The sequence below is a fragment of the Drosophila kikkawai genome, chromosome 2R (assembly GCF_030179895.1).
Source record: "Drosophila kikkawai strain 14028-0561.14 chromosome 2R, DkikHiC1v2, whole genome shotgun sequence".
Taxonomy (NCBI): Eukaryota; Metazoa; Arthropoda; class Insecta; order Diptera; family Drosophilidae; genus Drosophila; species Drosophila kikkawai.
In genome coordinates this window covers 24,192,801-24,216,311 of record NC_091729.1, presented here as the reverse complement: position 1 = coordinate 24,216,311, position 23,511 = coordinate 24,192,801, and the positions used below count along the sequence as shown (strand labels likewise).

Genomic DNA, 23,511 nt, shown 5'->3' with positions numbered 1-23,511 from the left:
ACTTTAATTAGTACGGTAAATAAGTATATAAATCGATATAATAATTTAAACACTTAGCTTCCTCCTAGCCTAAGTACAGGGCCTCCGACGGGAGGGAGAGGGGGCGGGGGCGGCGTACTGTGAGTGGGTGCGGGTGCGGGTGCTGGATTCTGGGTGCGCTCCAAACCGCAGTCGCTTCGCAGTCGCATCTCGCATTCGCTTCATATTCGAGTGTCGTAGAGTTGAGTTTCTCCTGGGGTCTTTGCTTAAACAATGCTATATCTGCTATATATTTGTAATAAAGTTATAAACTAGGACGTGATATGCTGCGTTTCGTTGTTGTTGTTGTTGAATCTGTTGATGAGCCGTCGCGCACGTGACTCGCGATTCGTCTCCGTTGTCTTCGTGTTCCCATTTCCGTTGCTACCATTGCTGAACTGCCGCTGAGCACTGGCCACCGTGTGCTGTTGGGCAAGACGCTCGGCCGCCTCACGGACACGTTGGCTCATCAGCCGCGTCGGCGTGGCTGATCGCTGTGGCAGCGGTGAGCTGGGCATGGATCGCACCTGAGCCGGCTTGGCTTTAGCGGAGGATCCACTACTAAGGGTTCCACGTTTCGATTTTTCCGAGTCCTCTGCTGTTAAGGGAGGAAATAGAAGAGAAGAGTTAGTGGGAAACGGTTAGGATTTGTACAAAAAAATCCCAAAACAGACCCTAAAGTTAAATAATTTAAAAGTGTAAGTTTTTTCAATTTAAAAATAAATTGTTTTGGCCTGATTCTGAAATGGTTTGGAGCCTAAAAAAGGCCACATTTAATGTATTAATTTAGTGCAAAAATAGCCAATTTTCAAAACTGTATTGTGGCGTAACGGCTTAAGTTAGCTTATTAAATTTAATATCATATAATAACACAACAATAAAACTATTTTGTACTTATATTAATCTTGTATTAAATTTTTTTTTTGCTTAAAATATCTAAATTCATAAATTTTTTCTAACTTCTACCATACTCTAGAGGTCTGTTTTTGGTTGCTTTAGCTCAAAGTTACTTCTACTGATGCGTCCCACGCTCGCCACCTTGGCTATCTTGAAGGACTCAAAGGCAAGCGGAGGTTTGTTAGCAGCAGCAGCAGCAGCAGCGGCGGATGCAGCGGGAGCAGGAGCAGTGGGAACCTGGAACCTATCCTTCAGCTGCGACACCTTCAGCTTGGACTCACACAGAGGCTTGACCTGGGTCTTGGACTTTGGTTTCTCCCGAGCAGCACTATCCTCGAGAGACTTCTTCCGCATCTTGATGGTGTTGGTAAAGTCCGAGCGCATGATGGCCTCACCCTTGCTATTGGTGGGCAGCTCCAGGGTGACAGCAACAGGATGTTCTGGGTCCAACTGCTCTGTATGAGAGACATTGCCAGCCTTGGCTATGGCTTCCAACTTGGACTTGGCTAGGGAGAGCAAGAGGTTCTCCTGGGCGCCGCTGCAGTTAGAGCATTCGCTGTATCCCGAGTCACTTCGTTCGCTGCACTGTGACTTATCTCTCAGCTTCAGGACTGTGCGCTTCTCCACCGAAGGCATCTCCACGCTGAAGTCGTCTTCTTCTTCGTGGAGGGAAGTCATTTGGGAGGACATGCCACTGCTTAAGGCACTGGCATTTAGCATACTCAAACCCGATAAAGAGGGCCTGGGACTGCTTAAAGCTCCCATGGCTATGGCCGAGTTCCGGCGCGACACTGACAAGTTGGCCATGCGTCCCAGAGCTCGAATGGCATTGCCAGTTTTCTGCGGCAGCAGGAGCAAGCAAAGGCAAGGAAGCAGGAGTAGCATAGGGTTAGGATTTAAAAAAAAAATGCGGAGGATTAAAAGCTTAGACTAACCTGCCACTTTCTGCGGATAATGAACTTCTTCAGCTTGTCCGTGCAGATCTTGTTGTTGCTGAGATTGTCGTCGTGTCGCTGGCTAAGCCACTTGGATTCCAGGCACTGTTGGGCGGTCAGGCGCTCCTCCTTGCGGTGCACCAAAAGCTGCGAGATAAAGTCCTTGGCCTCCTGGGAACTACGGATAGGAAAATAAAGGATTTAATAAATTGAAAATAATAATAATAATAATATTTATATTTATTTATTTAACTTACACGCAGTCAAAGGCCTCGTCATCGTAGTCGTAATCCGCTCGTGTGATATTCGAGAAGGTCTCCACATCGTTGTCGCCCATGAAAGGTGAGAGGCCGGAGAGTCTATGGGAATACATAATATATATATAATTCGCCAAGGAAGTCCCAAGTTAGCTAGACTTACAGCACATAGCAGATGACGCCCACGCTCCACATGTCTGACTTGAAGCCAATGGGCTCATAGCTGATGATCTCCGGCGGTATAAACTCGGGGGTTCCAAAGAGAACGCGTACAGGAGCCTTCGTGTCCAGCCGCTGGGCCAGGCCAAAGTCAATGATCTTGATCTGGTGGCTGGTGCGCGTATGGCACATAATATTCTCCGGCTTCAGGTCCAAATGCACCACGCTCTGGCTGTGCATGTAGGCCACGCCATCGCACACCTGTCGCAGGAAAAGGATGCAGTCCAGCTCAGTCAATGTGAAGTCATCGGCCACCACACGCTCAAACAGTTCGCCGCCAGTGATGCTAAATAACAAAAGAAAAAAAGAATTAATCTAATCTAATCTTGAAGAAAAAACCTGGTAGACTTACTACTCCATCACCATGACTATCTCCCTGGGACTCTCGAAGGAGGCGGCCAGCTGCAGGAGCTTGGGATGCTGCAGGGAACGCATTATGGAGATCTCTTCGAGCACCTTCTGTCGATCTTGTGACTTGATGCACTTGATCACCTTGGCGGCCAGCAGTTGGTCCGGCTGCTCGCGTTCCTGCACCTTGTAGACCACGCCGAAGCGTCCTTTGCCCAGCTCCTCGATGATTTCAAAGCGGGCTTTGAAGTCTCCGCCAGCCTGGACACTCACTGTCTGGCCATAATGATCTGAGGGACTCCTCTGCAATCTGCTAGTGATCTGCACCAGTTCGCTGGCCTGGCCGGGTTCACTGCGTCCATGGATATTCTCGGCTCTCACGCGGAATCTATAATGCATCTGTGGCTGTAGGTTCTTGATGGTGTAGGCCAGCGTGTCCACCACTCGGGTCACCTGTTGCCAGTTGTCCGTATCACAGTCCTCGCCCTCGCAGGTCTGCATCTCAATGCTATGTTGATTAAGATGGATTTAGTTACAGGATGAGCTATTTATACCCTTTGGTTACTTACATAAAGCCTGTGATCATGCAGCCGCCATCGTAGGGTGGCCCACACCAGGCCACTGCCACGCGATCTGGGCCTAGGGAGACACTGGGCTGACCACTGGGCGGTTCTGGTGGTCCCTCCACTGCCACCGAGGCGGCAGCAGCCTCCACGCCATAGTCGTTCATCACTTCCACCGTGTATTTGCCGCTGTCATCCGCTGAGATGTCCGTGATGTAGAGGGTCGACTGCTGGCTGGTTGTCCGTATTGTCACATTGGAGCTCTCTATGATGGGGTGGCACTGTGGGTGAGGGGAAAAGAAGGTTTGTTAAGTGAGGAACTTAAAAAGGAAAGAAAAATAATTTCGGGGAATCTAACAATTCTATACCCTGCAGTTTGCCTTAATTTTTAATTGGGAAAGCTTTTCGGAGCTGGTTTTTATGAGTTTCTTGAGATATGTTATAAGCAAGGTCAAGTTGAAAAACAAGACAACATAATCTTTAATATACAATATATACATTGTTTTATGTGTGACAAAATAATGAAGTTCGGCACTTTTTTGAAGAAAAAAAAATCAGCATAAAAGCCTGATGAATTGCCAAAGTTCGTGGCAATGTATTTTCCAAGTGTTGTTGGAGCTGATCTCTGGCCACACAACCTTCGCGGGCGCTGCTCGTCTCGTATTTGCGGTTTGCAACCATTACGTAGCCAGACCAGACCAGGCTACCCATAGGCAGCCCATCAACCCAACGTGCGTCGTTCGTAAACACCGCAAACTGATCGTGACACAGTCAGAGAGTCACCATCGAGCCACAGAAATGCCCAAAGCAAGAGACAGGCGCCCAGCGAGATAGGGCTGGCACCGGAGTAGTGGGCTTATAGCAGATAAAGAATATGGATCCGATATGGCCTTATAATCCCACTGGCACGGCTGCTCTGCCCAAATTAGGTCAAGATTGCACAACACCTCGCTGTGACGCTGAGACACGCAAACCGGACCAATTACCATAAGCCTACTTGCGAGGATTAGTTCAGCAACTTACCGCCTTGTACCAGATGACCGTGGTGCCCGGGAATGGCTCGTAGCGCACGCTCAGCCGGACATGTCCGCCAATGAGGGCGGTGCAATCCTCGGGGCGTGTTAAAATGCAGCTATTGCGTCCCGCCAGCGAGGAGGAGGCACTGCTGTTGCCCCTGACGGCGGGCAGAACCAGAAGGCTCGTATAAGTACGGGTGGCGGGTATACGCCGTGAGTCTGCCAGGGGATGCTTCACCTGCAGACAGATCTCGCCGCTCCTCGAAGTGGTCACGTCTCGCATGCGCAGCAGCCGAATGCCGTTCTCTGGATAAGACTCCAACTGAAAGGAAGAGGGTGAAATATATAAGATTGTAGGGAGAGAACACTAATTATATTACTGAATGAAGATTTTTGTAGATTAAATTGGTCTCAATTATTTTTTATTTAAAAATTTTATTGAGTCGTAAAAAGCACTGAGTTAGGCATCTTATTCCTAGGGACTATTTCCCTCTTCACTGCTTTCCACATAATTTCCTTTGTTAGTAAAATGTCTAGGCCTTAGATTGTTTATCTCCTTGAAAGTGAATTTAATGGCTCACGTTTGTGCTAATTGAATTCCAGGTGTGGAGGGTAAAACCGAAAGCACTCCTTGTATATAGATAGGTAGCTTCTCCCCTATTATTGATTCAATATCAACAGGTCGCTGCTGATTTTCAAAATATATAGAATAATATTTTCTTTGCTATTTTTACCACTTAATCACGGGTTTAGAACGCTTCCCACATGGGTAAACAATTATATACTGTATGCACAAGTGTCTGGAGAGGGGAGAGGCAGTAACCGATCGATCCGGAGCAGGGCGAAGCGGCGCAAACTGAGGTTGTTGTACAACTGAACGGCCCTCTCAATGGCACGCACCAATTAAGCGGGAACGCTACGCGAGAACATGGAATGCCACGAGCTGAGCGCAGCCAACGATCGTGACAATGACACTTTCACGCTCGCTCTCATTTTCACTGGAGCACACCAGCACCACCACCAGCCAATGCTAGGGGGACTGGGAATAGTCACAGGGCCTTGCCTTGCCTTTGGCTTTGGCTGAATGCCATTAGCGATATTGATACTCGAATGCAATCCATTTGCTTTGCCTACCTGTGACATCTTCAAACGGTCACGCCCTGTAGACTTTGATTTTCCCCAAAGCCCGCTCTCTGGCGGGAACAAAACCGGGGGGGAAAGGAAACTGGGACTTAGACCGGGACTTAGACTACCACTGAGACCGAGATGTGCGCCGCTTGAGCGCCGACAAGCGAGTGTTTCTCCTCGCCAGCTGAGCAACTTGAGCGCCCAGCAGCAACAGCAGCAGCAGCAACATCGTTGGCATGCAAAGCGCATGCCGCCGTATTTCAATCTTTTGGGTCTCTTATATATCTCCTATATGTATCTTATGCAAATGAGCATGTATACACACAATTATTATTATTGTTTTCTCCCGGCAGAAGTGTGAACAAGGCAAGAGGCCGAAAATGAAGAGCTCTGTTTTGCTTCCCCTCTGGGATTGAGGCCAAAAGCAAGCGCGCGAATGACTCTGCCTGGGGTTTATTACACGCATACGCACCGTCATGTTAAGTGAGTCATCCTCCTCGGCTATTAGTTGGCCATTTAGATACCATTCGGCTTCCGCTTCGCAGGGAAAGACACGGGCATAGAACAGGGCTTCCTCGCCCAAGCCACATACCACTGGGAGGGGAGTCTTTAGCAGCTGCACGCGCTGCTCATCTGCCTGGGTCAGATCTCGCTCCAAGACGCACAGCTCGCCGCTGCTAGTGCAATCGGGTTCGGAGTTGGAGTCTGAGTCGTTGGTAAACACCTGACAGCTGTATATGCCGGAGTCAATGTCGAAGGCATCGTTGATGCGCAGGCACAGGCGTCCATTGCCATGATCAATGTAACTGGAATTAAAAAACAATTAAATTGTGATAAATAAATGACATTGGGAGAGCAAAGGAGAGAAGCTTATATATAGTTTTGGGATCTTAATGGCCTCTTAATGGAATCTTTATGCTTTTTATAGCTACTCCCACCTCCCACCATCTACTACTCACTTGAATTCATCGCTGTCCGGTAGTACTTCCCCATTGCGCAGCCAAACGTAGCTATAGGGCTCTTGGCAATCGATGCCGCAGCACAGATCAATCACCTCTCCCTCCAGCGATTTGGTTATCTCGGGCAGTGGTTCCGTGATGACGGCTCCGCGTCTGGTGGGAATCTCATTCTCCGTATCATAGAAACGGACTGTGGTGGAGCTGATCAGGGGATCGTGATTGCTGCCGCTTATGATGCAGGTATATACTCCCTCGTCCTCGCGCGTAACAGTATCCACAATGAGCAGGGCCATTGAGTCCTCCTCCTGCAGCAGGATGTGCACTCGCTCTGATGGCTCCAGCTCCACGTTGTTGCGATAGAACCTCACCGAAGGCACCGAAGAGCCTCGATAGCCGCTAGCCAAGGCCATGCGTCCGCCAATTGCTGCGGGAAAGCAATGATAAATCAGAATTTTACTCCTAAATAGGAGCTTAAAACCCACCTGTGGATGGACCCATGATACGCCTGTAAAGGCGGGAGGAGGAGGCGCGTACACTGCGCACAGATGGAGACTTGGAGTAGCGGGAGCTGCGTATCACATCCAGGCGGGCAGTAGCCTCAATCCTTCCAAAATCATTCTCGAGAGTCACGCGGTACAGGCCCGCATCATCAAAGGACACCTCATCGATCTCTATGATCCGAAGATCATCGATTTCCTTTACAGCGATTCTGGGCGTGGGCGTGACAATCAGACCATCCTTGTCCCAGGTGGCCCAGGGTGTGGGATGGCCCGCGATGGCGCACTGGAAGCGCACACTGTCGCCCTCCTCGACGACTCGATTGTAGGGAATGGCAAGGAACTTGGGTGCCGTTATGGCATTGCGGGCATCGCTACGCCTTCGCTCGGCCACCGCGGAAAGATCGATGCTGCTTGTGGTGCGATAGGAGGAGAGACGCATGGGTGAGAAGCTCCTTGCTGGCGTCGAACGCGGCGTGGAGCGTGGCGTGGAGTGGGCGGAGAGCAGGCCACTGGGCCGTGTCAACTGGCGACTGAGCATGTTCTCCTTCTCCTCGGGCACATCGACAATTATGCAGGCAGAGGAGAGACTGCGACCAACCGAGTTCTTGGCCACACAAGTATACTCGCCCTCGTCCTCGGGGTACACGCGTGGAATGCTCAGCGTGGCCTTGGTGCCATCAAAGGACATCACGTAGTCGCGGTCAGCGGGAACCACTCGTCCGTCCTTTTCCCAAATGATAAACGGTTCTGGATCGGCCTCCACATGGCATTCCAGCGATATCGCATCCCCATCGCAACAGCGCAGGTTTCGCAAGTTGCGGACGAAGCGGGGAAGAGTCTCGATGTTGCTGTGTGGATAAATATTTGTTTAATTATTGCTCCGGGACGGAATTCCTGATAATCTGAACTCACCCATGTCGTGTGTGCACTTTGTCCATGCGGCTATCTTTAAGTATGTCTAAGGGAGAGGACAGACAAATATGATAAATACGATTTTTTTAAATAAATAAATTTCTAGATTTGAAATTGGCGCCAGTTGTGAACTGCTTTAACATATTTCGCAAGCAGTGCAACCTGTTAGCCCCAGTTTTTGTGTGACCAGATAATATTAATTGTGTAGGGTTAAGAACACATCGATATCACTATCGATATCGATTGCTAGAGTTATTTTTTGCATCGCTAGATTTAAGAATGTTCTGTAATTTCTTTTAACGAATTTTTGATTCAAAAACTGCCATTTAACAATGAAAGGTATGATTATAGTGCCCATGGACCTGGAGCCCGGGTTCCGGAGGGCTGACATGCACACTTTACCGGTGGTCAACAGCGCAATGGTGTTTAACTTTTGCTCAGCCGCCGACAAGTCTAAACAAATGTAAGTTAGTGCCTCCTTAAAATTAACTATAATTAATAGAATTGTTCTTCCTACATACAGAGCCACGAATAAAGGTGACCTGCTTACGGACTATGTACAGATGCAGCGGCGTGGCGAGGTCTACGAACTCAAGGGACTTGTCTTCCCCGCTGCTGACTTTGCCAACACGGACACCCACGCCAATGTGGGCCTGAAGGTCGTGGAGAGCTCACGGATTATCACAGATGGCCAGTGCAGCCTGTGTCCCGCCGCCGGTGAGAATTACTCTGGGTCAACTCTGCATTTTCTTACTAAAAACCAACTCTTTGTTAGGAGCCTGTGCCCACATTGTGGCCTTTACGTTTTGGTTGCTCAGCAAGAGCACCGAACGCAATCCCTCGGCTGTGGTCGAGTTCTGGGGCCACGAACTGGAGACACTGGTGCAGCCAGAGCCCGCGGTAGCCACTCGTATTTGCGATATATTGCCCAAGGACGAGGTGCGATTGGAGAGCGAACAGAGCCTGCAGGAGATGAACGCCAGCGAGGGACAGGCCTTTCTGGACGCAGTTTTGGACGAACTATCCGCCTGCGGACGAGACTCGGCTCTGTACCGCCAATGCGTGGACATTAGAGACGAATTCGAGCCCTTGTTCATACACCATGTGCTGCTCCGAGCAGCCGAGCTCAACATCTTGGACGTTCCCAGCTTTGTGCACTACATGGAGCTCCAGGCGCAGACGGGAATCTTCGAAACCCTCAACGAGGTGACCCGCAACCAGTACAAGTCCAAGCTGTGGATCGAGGCGCAGTACATGCGCATCCGCTGCTCCATGATGCACATGATTGTCAACCGCAAGTCGACCGAGGAAGACGAGGAGATCTTCAACATGATGTTCTGCAAGGGCCGCGACCGGAACATCGACGATCGCGTGCAACAAAAGCAGCACAAGCGCTTTATCCTCAAGCAGACGGAGAAGCTGGAGAACAAGCAGTACCTCGAGTGCGGCCTGCTCCTCGACGAGAGCTATCCCTTCCTGTGTGCCGCCCCGGATGGCATCACGGATGATCACATCGTTGAAATTAAATCGCCCAAGACTGATGAGGACTTTGAGAAGTACCTGGAGGCTCGCGAATCAATAGCCCCGAAATACATGGCCCAGATCCAGATCCAGATGTTCATGGCCAATGTGAAGAAGGCTCTATATTGTGTGCTGAGCCCAACGTTTGAGACCAATGGAGCCCTGCACTACGTTTGGGTGCAGGCGGATCCCGAGTTCGTGTCTAGCCTGCTCACCATGGCCGAGGATTTCTGGCGGGAAGCTGTCTTCCCGCGCCTCTCGAATATCTACCCCCAGGTGGGGTAGACTATACTAGTCAATAAATCGCAAAACTCGACTTACCTTTGGCGAATATTTGTAGGGATATTACAGCCTTGGCTTCGCCATGACAGTTGCTGGCTATTACTGAGTAGGTGCCGGTGAAGTCCAACTTGGCGCTGGGTATCTCCAGCCTGTACTCGGGTCCGTCTCCGATGCGCCGGAAGTGGGGGGCGTCCTTGTAATACTCCGGCTGCGGATGAGACGAGACAAGATGATGGATGCTGTAATTAAGCTAAAGACTCTCAAGGTCACGTCGAATGGCTTCTATAAGGATCTGATCTGTCCGGCTGACGGCGAGCATGAATCACGAATTGCGACTGTGTGCCTGATGCTGCTCCGCTGTTATTATTGTGTTGAGCTTATAACCATATAAGCACAAAATTCAGTTTCAAGACTGTCGAATAGGAAAACTGGTAACTACGTTGTTGCCCACCCTGACCTCCTCCTCCTGCTCTCGCTTCCTTGGTACGTTGCACGACCAGCGACAACGACAGTGGCTAATATTTTTTTCCTTTTTGGCTCGCGTAATTGTTTTTTTGCGAACACAACAAGCCTGTTATTTGATATGGCTTGAACTTGAATTAGCGTTTGACAGCGAATCGGATTTGTAAGATCTGTCGCCTAGCCGTTCCCAGTGGTCTTGTATAATGCTGCAGTATGACGCACTTGCTCGTAATCCGAGCTATTCTTCACTTGCCTTTGTAGCAACTTTGTTGCCGTATCGGTTTCTGTTAGGGATCTCTGGACACTTTGTTCTCACTCGCGGATCAATTAAACATTTCAAAAAAACTTTATCCGCGCGAGCAACTGTGGCAACTCGAAAAAAAAGATCACTATAGTGTCTGGCCCACTGGGAGTTCACTTTTTATAGAAAATTAAAAGCGGAAACTAACGATTCAGACTTCCTGATGTCCGAGTATAGGGCCCACTTGTGCCCCTGATAAAGCCAACTTTGACTGGGAGACTGGAAGCGAGAGCAGGCAGCGGTAGCGCGATAATTCGACCCACATTTGTTGGCGCCGCGATTGCAACTGGCCGCCACTGAGAGCTGCGCCTGCGCGCCTGAGCGGTGCTGCTGCCTCCCCGTTTGACGTCACATGCTCAACCATTACTCACATTCAGAAAATCGCGCAGCCAAACGACTTCGGGCTTGGGATCGCCAACCACCTCGCAGAATATGATGACGTTGTCACCCTCGTAGGCTTCGCTGGAACGGGGCTTGACCACAAACAGGGGCTCCTTGGAGTACCTAGGGATTGAATAGGGGAATAATTAAAGGGGAATTTTATTAAACCCTTGTATTATAATTTATATAAAATAAAAATTATTCCTAAAAATTAGTAAGAAGTTGGCTTTCCTTCTTGTTATACCCTTGCAGGGTATTATAATTTCAGTCAGAAGTTTGCAACGCAGTGAAGGAGACGTTTCCGACCCTATAAAGTATATATATTCTTGATCAGCATCAACAGGGGAATCTTTCTAGATATGTCAGGAAGAAATCGATTTTTTGGCCATTTTTGCAAGATTTTATAAGGGGTTACATCATTAAAATTTTTGATTTTGATTTAAATGAAGTATGCAGATTTATTACCTGTAGAAAATCTAGCACAGAACAGTTTTCCGATTTAAAATTAATGCTTTTTTTGCCGAGTTATGATATTTTTAATTTTAAAAATGTATTAAAAAAATCAAGAAGTTTTTTTTAATACAAAAAATCAGATTTTATAATACAAAATAATATTTTTCTAAGTCAAGGAATCATATCCGACCCCATAAACCATATATTTTCTTGATCAGCATTAAAATGCGAATCTTTCTAGACATGTCTGGAAGAAATCGATTTTTTGACCATTTTTGAAAAATTTTACATCATTAAAATTTTTGATTTTGATAAAAAATTGAATTTTCAAAATTTTTAAATGAAGTATGCAGATTTATTAACTGTAGAAAATCTAGCACAGAACAGTTTTCCGATTTAAAATTAATGCTCTTTTGGCCGAGTTATGATATTTTTAATTTTAAAAATGTATTAAAAAAATCAAGAAGTTTTTTAATATAAAATTTTTGATTTTGATAAAAAATTGAATTTTCAAAATTTTTAAATGAAGTATGCAGATTTATTAACTGTAGAAAATCTAGCACAGAACAGTTTTCCGATTTAAAATTAATGCTCTTTTGGCCGAGTTATGATATTTTTAATTTTAAAAATGTATTAAAAAAATCAAGAAGTTTTTTAATATAAAAAATCAAATTTTATAATACAAAATAATATTTTTCTGAGTCAAGGAATCATTTCCGACCCCATAAACCATATATATTCTTGATCAGCATTAACATGCGAATCTTTCTAGACATGTCCGGAAGAAATCGATTTTTTGGCCATTTTTGCGAAATATGATAAGGGGTAGAGGTTTACGCCGATGGTTAAAGGCATCGGCGGCGGCGTAGAGGTCAAAATGACTCGGCGGCGGCGGCGTAGTAGTCAGAAAGAACCGGCGGCGGCGGCGCGTCAAATAAGGCAAAAAGGCCATTTTAATGAGTTATTTTTTTTTTTTTAAGTTTTATAAAGAACAATGACACTGAAGGCCGCGCTGAAGCTGCGCCGATGCCGCACCAGCGGCGCGCCGCGGCGCGCCGTTATTTTCATAATTTGGCGGCGGCGCGTCAAATAAGGCAAAAATCGGCGGCGGCGGCGGCGTGGCGCGGCGGCGTATATGTCTAATAAGGGGTTACATCATTAAAATTAGCAAAAATGGCCAAAAATGTTGATTTCTTAAAATTTTAAATTTGGTATGCAATTTTTTTAAATTAATAAAAACTAACACAAAACTGCTTTCCGAATCGAAATTAATGCATTTTTGGCTTAGTTATGATGTATTTTAATTGTTACCTGCAAGGGTATACAAACTTTGGCTGGCCAAAGTTAGCTTTCTTTCTTGTCTATATTCTAATACCAAAACCCAAATACTCACGGCAGGTCGTCAGTCTTGATGATGGGAATATCCAGGGATCGTTGCGGCGTTGCTATCTTGTTCAGCTCCTCCTCGATGGCCACCCGGCAGATAGTTTCCACCTTGCCGACCACGTTGGAGGCAACACACACATAGATTCCCGCATCTCGTAAGGTGGCCTCGGCAATGATTAGTTCCACATAGCCATTCGAGTCCAAAGTGGCTGTCAGGCGACGGCTCGGCCTCAGGCGCATGCCATTCCGATGCCAGGTGACGCCCACGGCAGGATAGGCCTCCACTTTCGTGGAGAGACGTATCTCAGAGCCCTCGCGGAATATGTAGAAGGGATCCAAGGGTACATAAAAGTCCGGCGAGATATAAGCCCGAATGCCCTTGTCCACCACCAGGGTGCAGTGACAGGACACCGAGCCCAGTTCATTCTTGGCCAGGCAGGTGTAGGTGCCGCTGTCGTCCAGCGTTGTGGCCGCTATCTCCAGCGTGAAGAACTGTCCCTCGGAGCTGATGAGATGCTTCCTATCGGCATGGATGAGCTGATCGTCCTTGTACCACAGGATCTCGGGCACGGGATAACCAACGATCTGGCAGGTAAGACGCACCGGATAGGTGAACTGGACACGACGATCGCGCAGGCGCATGGTGAAAATGGGTAGAGAGTCGCCCACATCGGCCACGTTACGTCCATGAGCGATCTCCTTTAGACGCGAATCAGCCTCGTAGATCCTCGAATCGGCCACGACTTGGAGGCGGGCAAACGTGGAGACCCTGCCCTTGGAGTTGGTTGCCTCGCAGGTGTAGCGACCCGAATCCAGCTCGCTGACGGTGGCAATAGTCAGAGCACAGGTGGAACCGATCTGACGGATCTTAACCCGCTCCGAGCTGCTGCTCAGCTGAATGCCATCCTTGAACCAGGTGACCTGCGGCCGAGGCGCTCCGCGCATATTGCACTGCAGGGTGAAGGATGAGCCCAGCAGAGCCTTCGCCTGACCCGGCAGGATTTTGACGAACTCGGGCAGACACTCGACGCCGCCCACTTGCAAAGCAGAGCTGGTCTGGACCGTGGGTCCCCAGCCATAGCGGTTTTTGGGCGTCACCCGGAAGTGATACTCCAGGTTGGGCTTCAGGTTGAAGGCATCGAACGAGTTGATGGGCGTAAGGCCCAGCTCTCGCCAGTAGGCACCGCCCTCATGGCCCACCACCCAGGCCTCCACCTTGTAGGCAATCACCGGGGCAGAGTTGGCACTAACCGGCTTGCCCCACGACAGCGAGATGTGCGTGGGTCCGGAGTCAACGACCAGGGGCTCCGTGGAAATGCAACCCGGGGGATCTGGCAAGAGAGAAGATGTGTAAATGAAATGAGGCTTCGAGAGGTATGGAAGTTAGAGGTAAATGGATGGCCTCAATTAAAACGCTTTACGCCCCGGAGAAATATATTTTTTATTTTCTTGTTTCCACTACGTAAATGTATAAGCTGGATTGCTGTGCTTTATATAATACATTATTTATATATGTAGGTACGATAATAAAAGTAATTAAGTCAATCGTTCAGAAATACTAACAAAAGATAAATACACGAATTTATAGTGTCTGTGTGCTGCTGGGTTTCTACGATCTCACAGGAAATTTCTTTTGTCGTTTGTGGGCTGAACCGTCGATCTGCAAGATATTTTTTTCAGCTTGGAAGTGGAACTGGAACACAGAAAGGACGACAGACACAGACAGGAGGACGGACGGACAGCTGGGAGAGGATTGACTACACAAAATATACATAGGTACCCAGAAACACTCACCTCTGAAGTACGAAGTGTCGCTGTAACTATCCAGGGGAAGGCCCCAGCGTGGTTGCGATGGCGTGGCGGAGCGAGCGCGCGGGTTTACCTATAAGTTTTGTAGTCAGAACGATATATTATATTGCTTTGAATGAACACATATAGAGATTCAGGATATGTATATTGTTTGGTGCTGGCTGAGGGAGGCGGAGGCGGCGTTCGAAATTGGCAAATTAGATTTTTTGTATTAATAAAGCTTTATTCTTTCTTTTTGGGTATCTTAATCTGTAATAAGAGAAGAAGAGAAGCAGAGAGAGAGAGAGAGAGAGAAGTGCAGCGGTTAGTTAAGCGAAAGCGTTTATCCAGAGGGGACAGCCACAAGCAACAGAGATAGAGAGAGCAACGAAGGACACAGATACTGTTACGAAAATCCTACCGTTACAGTGACGAATATCCTGTCAGTGCCAAAGTTGTTGCGGGCCACCACAAAGTAGGTGCCAGAGTCGGAGATCTGGGCTTGCTGCACTGTGAATCTGGTGTAGTCATCCGACACCTCTTTGCTGACCCGGTCCGACTGAGTGATGTCCTTGGTGCCCTTCATGAATGTGACTAAAAAGAACAGAGGTTACAGAGATTACAGCGACTGACAGATTCAGCGACTTACGCTTCGGTTTCGGATCCCCGCCAATGCGGAAAGATAAAGAGAACGGATCACCCACGGCGATCTTCATCTCAGTGTCCGGTCGCGAAAGGAACAGCGGCGGACGCTCGTCCTTGGTCTCGGCCATGGAGACATCTATGTTGGCATGCGACTCGATGCGACCAAAAGCGTTCGAGGCCCGGCACGTGTAGGTGCCCTCGATCTCAGGCAAGGCATTCATTATAGTCAGTGTGTAGACGCCACGATCAGCCAGGGTCTTGACATTGGGTCCATCCACCGCCTGGCGATCGCGGTACCATTTCACCTCAATGGGCGTGCTGGTCTGCATGAATTCCGCCGAAATGGCCACGGTGCCTCCCTTGCAGACCGTCTGGTTGCCCAGGGGCAGCAGGAAGTGCGGCTTATTCGGATCGCGATGGAAGAAGCCGTGCGTCTTCTCCAGCGAGTAGTGCTGGCGGCCCTTGAAGTCCACCTGATGGGAGATCTTGTTCTCGGCTCCCTCGTTGCGGGCCACGCACGAGTAGATGCCCGAGTCCTTCTCCGTGGGATTGTTGATCACCAGCTTGGCATAGCCATCGGCCTGGTCGGTTAGTTTGTACTTCTCATCGTTGGAGATGATCTCGTTGCCCTTCATCCACTCGATCTCGGGACGGGGCTGGCCACGTACGCGGCAATCCAGAACCAACTCATTCTCGTTGAGAGAATATGTGTCTGCAAAGGGGGAAGATAAACCTTATTAGTAAATCCTTATTGGAGGAAATGAGAAACACAAGCGGTTAGAACAGCAGCCAGGATGAACAAAAGCGAAGATGGAGTCCGCAGCTTGGCTGGATAATACCTCGGATTGGCTGCGTAAAAGTACTTGGTTGCGAGGCCTCCTTGAAGTGCTTGTAGACACGCAGCTGGGCGTGTGTGAGGCTCTCCCCGAAATCGTTGGTGGCACAGCAGGTGTAGTTGCCACTGTCCTCGGCCACGGCGGCATAGATCTCCAGCGAGGCCTCACCGTTCTGGTAGAGCGTCTGATAGCGATTATCCGCCGGCAAGGGTTTGTGATTCTTCAGCCACTCAATGTGGGTGTTTTCATCCGCAGAGACGGTGCACAGCAGGCGGAGATTGCCGCCCTCCGAAACAGTGCGATCATGGAGTAGGGTATGGAAGAGAGGCTTTGCCTTGCCCACGCTGCGCAGGAGGCGATCTCCAGCGCGATGAAGGTCTCCATTGCCATTGACCACCTGTGGCAGCTGCTGTTGGCTGCTAGAACTTAAATAAGACTGACTCCTCGACCAATCCTGCTCGCTAAGCGAGGAGCTGTCCTCCTGGCTGACATTGATTAGGCGCTTGAGATCAAAGGCCTTGATGGTGGTGCTGATGGAGTCAATGCGGTCCTCATGCTCCGCATAACAGGCAAAAATTCCGCAGTCAGAGGGTATGGGGTTGCGTATGATGAGCTTCCTAACACCGCCAGGCTCTTCAACCGTCCTGTAGCGATTGTTGGAAATGGTGTGGTCATCCCGCATCCAACTGACATTGGGACGTCCATGCACCTGGCAGCTCAGCACAATCTCATTGCGTTGGGCATCATAGGACTCTAAGAAAATGAGATCAGCTATAAAATAAAAATGATTAAAAGAGATGCTGGGACCCTTACCTGTTATGGCTGAGGAGAAACTTTCCGGCAACTTGCCCATGCATTGATCCAACACACTCAGCTGGCCGGCACTCTCCACCGTCTGCCTGCTGTTCTTCACCACGCATCTGTACTGGCCACTGTCCTCCACGCGGGCATCGTAAATCTCCAAGCTGATGGCTCCGTTTATGTTGTAGATCTTGTGACGGGCATCCTTGGTCACGCGCTCGTCGTTCCTTAGCCAGTGGACATCCTCAATGATGCCAGTTACATAGCAGATAAGCTGAGCTTTGTTGCCACTACCAATAGTCATGGTCTTTAGGCTGGTCTCCAGATTCAGTCTTAGCTTGGCCTCGCGTGCCCGGGCCTTGACAGCAGCTGTATCGCTTGACGGAGCGGCGGAGGCCTCATCCCGTTTGATCTCCTGGATAACCACGTCAATGGGTTTCTTGTCCGAAGTTCTCTCCCTCACATAGTCCGAGGCCTGCACAAACTTGCTGATCTTCATCTGGCCATTTTCGCTCTCCGCATAGCAAGTGTACAGGCCGGAATCCTCGCTGCCAAAGCTGGAAATGGTCAAGAGCTTAACCCCGTCGCTTTGCTCCGCATACTGGTACTTTGGACTCTCCACAGGCAGCAGGGTGTTGTCCCGCTGCCAGTAAATATGAGGCTTGGGACTGCCCGAGACCTTGCACTCCAGAGTGAGCTGGTTGCCCTGGGAATGGTATGCATCTGGACATGGAACATGGAAAGAATAAAGACAAGACACACAAGACACATAAGACAGAGTACGAGAAGGTAAGGGAATGGATTTCAGGACTGTTAGCTTTCTTATAACTTACTCCTAGGACTACAGATAGGGCTACATATTGCTCAAAAAAACCAAGACACTCGGACGAGAACACACAGAGCCTGCTCCTACCTTTAATGCCCACTACAAAGGTGGGCGAAATAACCTCCGGCTTGCCCGTGCTGTACACAAACAGGTTGCAAGTGCTCACGATTTCGTTCTCCGAACCCCTCACCCGCAACGTATACTCGCCGGCCTCCTCCTCCGTTACCCCCACAAGATTCAGCCAGGCGATGCCATCCTGCATGGACATCTTGCTCTTGGGACCAAAGGCTATCGGCTGGTCGCCATGGAACCACTTGGCCGTTGGCTCCGGTCCATCAATGTTGACCATCCACTTGACATTGCTGCCCGACTTGACCGTGCGGTTTGAAAGGAAGTTCCTGAAGTATAGGCGCTTCCTTAGATCCGGTGGTGGTGGCACCTCACGCCTGGAACTGCCCTGCTCCTCCTCGTCGGGCTTAGGCTTCCGGCGACGCTTCTCGCCACCGGCAGCAGCACCCTCTCCGCCCTCGCCGCCTTCGCCCTCCGCGGCGGCGCCTTCTTCACCGGCTGCCGGTGCCTCCTCATCGCCTCCAGCCGGACGCGGTGGCCTGCCCTCCCTGGGCGGAGAGTGGCGCGGTACCCGAACTCGCGGCTCCACAGTTATAACGTGGACGATTTCCGTCTTGCCCTCACGATTCTCGGCCTGGCACACGTACTTGCCGCTGTCCGAGGGCTTCGGGTTGCTGATGAACAGCTCGCAGGTGCCGTCATCGTGGTCCACCTGCTGGTACTTGTCGCTATTCTCCACCTTCACGCCGTCCTTCACCCACGTAACCGAGGGTGTGGGCAGACCACGCACATGGACATCCAGCTGCAACTCGTTGATCTTGCCGTGCAGCGTATCCTTGATGTTGCGCGTAAAGGTGGGTGGCACATCACCGGTGCCCGGATCCTCGTATACTTCCAGGCGACACGAGGTGGAGGCCTCGCCTGTCTCGTCGCGACCCCAGCACTTGTACTCGCCATTGTCCTCGGCCGTAGCGCTCATGATCTCCAGCAGGCACAGACCCTCGCTGTAGCGGCCCCTGATCTTGGGACTGTTTTGGATCTGCTCGCCGTCCTTGAACCATTTGACCTGCGGCTCCTTGGCGTCCAGGAAGCACGAAATCTTCACCTTGGATCCCTCGGCCACGACACGATCCCTCATCGAGGTGCTGAAGTGGATGGCGATGTTCTTCTCGCGACGCTTGCTGGACAAACTGGCCGTATCAGAGGCATAGTCGGTGGCGTAGGCGGAGGATGAATCCGCTTCGTCGTCCTTCTTAGGACGTCGCTTGCCCTTTCCTCCCTCCTCAGCTTCCGATTCGGCCTCAGGAGCTGCGGCAGCCGCTGGCTTCTTCTCAACGGGCTTCTCCACCTCCTTGGGGCGCAGCAGGCTCTTGTCCGCATGGAAGACGCCATGGATGTTGTCCGCAATGTGATGGGCCTTGCCCTCGAAGAGCACATAGTGGGAGATCTCCATCTTGCCGGCGCGGCTCTCGGCCTTGAGCACATATTTGCCAGAGTCCTTGTTGTCCGGCCGATCGATGATGAGCTCACAGGTTCCATCTTGATGCTCGATGAGCTGGTAACGACCACCGCTCTGGATCTCCACGCTGTCCTTGAACCACTGAACCTCGGGCGTTGGCTGGCCACGCACGGCTGTCTCCAGGATCAACTCGTTGGTGTTAAGATGATAGGTTTCTAGAGGAGAAGAGCACCGAGTCCGGTTACGTAAGCACACACTCATTGCATAATGGAAACGATCGATGGATGATGGCATTGCACAATCACACACAATGTGGGATGGATCTCTAAATATAGATCAATCGGTCGATCGATCGACGCTGCCAGCGAGATCTTACCTTTCAGAGAGCGTATAAAGACGGGCTGCACATCCGTGTTGACCTTTGGCTGGTACACATGCAGCAGGGCCGAGGTGGTGATCTTGCAGAACTCGTTCTGGGCAATAATGGAGTAAGTGCCCGAGTCCTCCGCCTGGGCATTAACGAACTCCAGCACCGCCAAGCTGTCACGATTCATGTTACGGATGCGTGGTCCATAGGTGACATTCTGGTCATCCTTTTGCCACTTGATAATGGGCTCCGGGCCACCGATCACGGCCTGTAACTTGACCTTGGAGCCCTCGGCCACATACCGATTGGACAGATTGACCGTGAAGTACAGCATTTGCTTGGGCGAGGGATCCGGCATACGGCTGCGGCGCTCATAGCCACCCTCACCGTCACCACCGCCGCCCTCAGCGTCGTCGTCCTTCTTCTTCCTCCTGGCCTTGGCCTTGCCGCCACTGCCGCCGCCGCCCTCAGCTGGCTCACCTCCTTCCTGCATGGCAATAGCAGACAGAATGCTCGATCGCCTCGAGGTATGGGTGGTGTCGACCACAACCGTGTGGGTGGTCGACTGAGTGCCCAGCTTGCTCTTGGCGGTGCAAACATAGATTCCGTTGTCATTGATCGTCGGCTTGTTGATGATCAGCTCGCAGATGCCATCCAAGTGCTCGATCTGCACCACACGATCGTCGAGCACGATGGGTATCTGGTCCTTGGTCCACGAGATCACCGGCCGGGGATTGCCGCGCACCTTCGTGTCGAGAATCAGATCATTTTGCGAGGCATGGTACACATCTAGAGAACAAAGTCAATCAATCAATTCCCAGCTATTTTTGTACGCCAACGACCTCAATTGATCGAACATCGATGGTCGGACAATAGACGACACAAACACACACAGTCGGGAGATGGGGATCGTGTAACCAAAGCGACAGAGCACACACATCGAGAGACACAATAAGAGGGGAGACGGGGGATACCTCGCAGTGGCAGGGCGAATATGGGCTCCGATTCGTCGCCATCCGCCTGCGCCGTGTAAACCTTAAAGTAGCAGGAGGTCTCGATCTCGCTAAGATCGTTCTTAGCCACACACTTGTAGACGCCCGAGTCGGCAGGGGTGACGTCGGCGATCTCAAGTATGGCCTTGCCCTCCTCCGACAAATTCTTGATGTTGCCGCCCACCACCACCCACTTGTCGTCCTTCATCCAGCGTGTGTTGGGCTGGGGTCCAATTACCGTTGCCACAAACTTAATGGTGGATCCCTCGAGCGCCATGCGATCACGCAGCTGGGTGGCAAACGAGAGCTTCTGCTTGGCCGGCACTAAGGGCTCTGGAGAAGCCCGGACTGGACGCAGCCGCTGCTGCTCGGCCTCGGCATCTGCTCGCTTCTGGTCGGACTCGGCCTTCGATTTAAGGGCCGCCTCCATAGCCTTCTTGGCCTGCTTCAAGCTGTCTAGCTGGATCTTGTCGCGGGCATGGAAGATGCCGGGCACATGGTAGTGCAGATTCTTGGCCACCTCCACGGTGTGATTGATCTGAGCCTCTCCACTGGAATTAAAGGCCTTGAGCGTGTATATACCGCCATCCTTGTTGCCTGGCTTGTAGATCAGCAGCTTGCACACACCGTGAGCCTCCTCCAGGATCGTGAACTTGTAGCTGGCCTTCACCTGGAAGGCGCCGCGCCACCAGGTGATCACGGGACGGGGAACGCCGTGAACGTGGCACTCGATGGTCAGCTCGTCATCGCGCAAATGGTAGTACTCTGAAACAGGCACACATAGAGAGAAGGAGCTCTTAGGAATGCACTGAAATCGGGGGCCAGGAACAAATACCTTTGATATACTGAATGGAGGGGGGTTTGGGTTCGTCCTTGAACACTTCGTAGATGGTGACAATGCAGGACGATGTCACCTCATCGTTCTGGTTCGAGATTACACACGAATACTCGCCGGAGTCCAAAATGGTGGTATTGAGCACCTCCAGCACCAGGATGTTGTTGTTGTTGATAATGCGATGGCATCCATCGCGCTCCAGTTGCTTGCGGTTATGGTACCACTTAGCCGAAAGCTCTGGTCCGTCTACGGCGCAGGCTAGACGCACACTCTGGCCGGCTTCGGCGGCTCGATCAGACAGGAAGTTAATAAACTTGGGATTGCGGGCCTGCTCACGGCGGCGCTGCCAGTCGGCGTCGCGCTCCTTCTCGCTAATGCGCTTGGCCTGGCTGTATTTGCGCATCTGCTGCATGAATTCCTCGCCCTCGATGGCGGCGATGCGCTGCCAGCGCTCCTCCTCGTGGGGATCGGGGCGAACGAATTCGTCCGAGGAGTCACTGCCGCGACGTTTCTCGTCTTTCTTCTTCAGATCGGTCACAGCGTCCTCCTCCTCTTCGATATCACGATCCTCGTCGCCCTCACCGTCTTCTCCGGCATACTCCTGGTCCTGGTCCTCATCGCCATAGCCGGCTTCGGTGCCCTCCTCGCCTTCCTCACCCATGGCCGATGGATCCTCTTCATCCTCCTCAGCCTCGGCCTCTTCGAGGGCCCGCTGCTCGGCCTCCAGTCGCTCCTGCTCTTCTTTCTCGGCCTGCAGGCGCTTCTGTCGCTCCTCATAGGTCTCGCCCTTGGGCTTGGTCCGGGCTGCCTCCTCCTCAGCGGCCTTGGCAGCGGCCTTGGCCTGCTCCTCCATCTGGAGCACCATCTTGCTCTTCTTCGGCGGTGGCTTGGGTGCGGGCTGCTGCTGCTCAAACATTTTCTTGCTAGCCTTCTGGCCTCCACCGATCTCTAGTTTCAAGGTCAATTTCGGACTGGGGGATTTCTCCTTCTTCTCCTTCTTCTTGGGCGGAGCCTTCTTCTTGCCCTTCTTGACGGGCTCATCGCCTTCATCGAGATCGATACTATCCTCTCGATCCTCGCCCCCGTAGTCTCCCAAGTCATCGCCATCTTCGGCGCCGGAAGGACTCATGTCCTTGTCGATAGACTTGCGCTGAACGCGCGGCTTCCTGGCCTTTTTCTCCTTCTTTTTCGGCTTGACCTCTTCGATGATCTCCTCCTCTTCGACCTCCTCGTACTCCTCGACAACGTAGATAACCTCAACGTTGGACACATCCATTACGGCAGCGCGATCGATCACCGACAGATCGGAGGTTATGTAACGCACGGGCTTCTGCACGTCCACGGGCTCGGAAATGTCCATGATAAGGGCGCGATCGAAGACGGCGATGTTGCAGGTCGTCTGGCTCTTAATGTCCCGGCCAAGCTCGAAAGGAGTCTTCTCCTTTTCCTCCCGCTTCAGGAAGGGAGTGATGCTGCGCCAAGTTGACGGCGTGGCACTGCGCCGAGTCATGTACAGTGTGAACGGGGTCTGACTCCTGCCATGAATTGGCGTGGCACTGCGTCCGCGTAAGCTGCCCGGAGTTGGTGACTTAAGCTTGCGCTTCTTTTGCGTCGGCACCTGCAGGGTATCCTGGGCAGCGCCCGCCTCCGGTTCGGCGGAAGCCCGTGGCTCGATATCTCCGTCCGTTTCTCCCATTTCGATTTCGGATTGTATTCGTTCCGCTTGCGGGTTTCGGAAGGATAACGTGAACGGAATGAAATTCGTAAATGAAAACCGATAAAAATTATATATCCGTCCCGAGTTTCTAGATCAATATATATATATATTTAGAGCCCGCAACGGTTCGATCGAGTTTTTCGGACGTGAGACGTCCGTTCGATGCTAAAGAAGATTCACGACTGTCACCGAACGTGGTGAAAATTTCGAAAGCACATTCCCCGTGTCTCGGTTCGATCTGAGTAGTCCAAATCGCCGAATCGATTTAATTGTTAATGCTAAAAACAATTTTACGAATTCTGTTTTGTTCGTTGTACAAACGGACACACACATGCAGTAAAATTGATTGCCAAAATGCATTTCTATTTAAATACCGGCCACTTTTAATCAATGCAGAGGCATTCAATTTAAGTAAACGGAATTATATAAGTTCAAATCGAATTGGCTAATTAAAGAGGCGTCTATTTAAATGCGATGATAAAGTGCCTCCTCAACTCTCGCACTCGGCACATGCCATATTTACGAACCGAAAGTGCGAAGCGATGGGTTAGTCAAGACAGGTATACCACACCCGACTAATCGAGACTTATTCTGGCCTTACAAGATAGCTTCCTATATACTAAATATACGCCAAAGGC

At 50.7% G+C, this 23,511-nt stretch overlaps 2 protein-coding genes across 7 annotated transcripts; one reads left to right on the top strand and one right to left on the bottom strand.

The window, feature by feature from the left end:
- Positions 1-8: 8 nt before the first annotated feature.
- LOC108072919 (myosin light chain kinase, smooth muscle) lies at positions 9-23,101 on the bottom strand. 6 transcript variants are annotated; one of them, XM_017164260.3, is made up of 22 exons: positions 21,157-23,098; positions 20,304-21,086; positions 19,339-20,118; positions 17,522-19,177; positions 14,976-15,683; positions 14,748-14,920; positions 14,333-14,420; positions 12,546-13,869; positions 10,690-10,822; positions 9,595-9,763; positions 7,753-7,798; positions 6,823-7,688; positions 6,341-6,764; positions 5,854-6,187; positions 4,261-4,575; positions 3,244-3,518; positions 2,679-3,182; positions 2,271-2,612; positions 2,108-2,209; positions 1,851-2,028; positions 1,029-1,755; positions 9-616 (listed from the first exon to the last, which is right to left on the bottom strand). In XM_017164260.3, exons 1-22 carry the CDS (start codon positions 22,850-22,852, stop codon positions 291-293), a joined length of 11,949 nt encoding a protein of 3,982 aa, XP_017019749.1. In that variant the 5' UTR covers positions 22,853-23,098; the 3' UTR covers positions 9-290. The 6 variants fall into 6 exon arrangements, 5 of the variants coding, with proteins under 5 accessions (XP_017019749.1, XP_017019750.1, XP_070139694.1 ...); XM_017164261.3 differs by lacking the exons at positions 5,854-6,187; positions 6,341-6,764; positions 6,823-7,688; ... (9 more) ...; positions 20,304-21,086; positions 21,157-23,098 and adding an exon at positions 5,388-5,523 and having other exon boundaries at positions 37-616; XM_070283593.1 differs by lacking the exons at positions 5,854-6,187; positions 6,341-6,764; positions 6,823-7,688; ... (9 more) ...; positions 20,304-21,086; positions 21,157-23,098 and adding an exon at positions 5,154-5,269 and having other exon boundaries at positions 37-616.
- On the top strand, positions 8,004-9,593 carry LOC108072922 (uncharacterized). The gene is made up of 3 exons (XM_017164266.3): positions 8,004-8,215; positions 8,276-8,469; positions 8,528-9,593. The coding sequence occupies exons 1-3, from the start codon at positions 8,085-8,087 to the stop codon at positions 9,556-9,558; spliced, it is 1,356 nt and encodes a 451-aa protein (XP_017019755.1). The 5' UTR covers positions 8,004-8,084; the 3' UTR covers positions 9,559-9,593.
- Positions 23,102-23,511: the final 410 nt, after the last annotated feature.

What these genes read in the sequence shown, in the direction of transcription:
- LOC108072922 (XM_017164266.3), top strand. Translation starts at nt 8,085, where the DNA reads ATGAAAGGTATGATTATAGTGCCCATGGACCTGGAGCCCGGGTTCCGG. An exon ending in GCCGACAAGTCTAAACAAAT is followed by an intron (nt 8,216 to 8,275) that starts GTAAGTTAGTGC and finishes TCCTACATACAG; the next exon opens with AGCCACGAATAAAGGTGACC. An exon ending in CAGCCTGTGTCCCGCCGCCG is followed by an intron (nt 8,470 to 8,527) that starts GTGAGAATTACT and finishes ACTCTTTGTTAG; the next exon opens with GAGCCTGTGCCCACATTGTG.
- LOC108072919 (XM_017164260.3), bottom strand. Translation starts at nt 22,852, where the DNA reads ATGGGAGAAACGGACGGAGATATCGAGCCACGGGCTTCCGCCGAACCG. An exon ending in AAAGTGCACACACGACATGG is followed by an intron (nt 7,689 to 7,752) that starts GTGAGTTCAGAT and finishes TTATCCACACAG; the next exon opens with CAACATCGAGACTCTTCCCC. An exon ending in TTATCCGCAGAAAGTGGCAG is followed by an intron (nt 1,756 to 1,850) that starts GTTAGTCTAAGC and finishes CTGCTGCCGCAG; the next exon opens with AAAACTGGCAATGCCATTCG.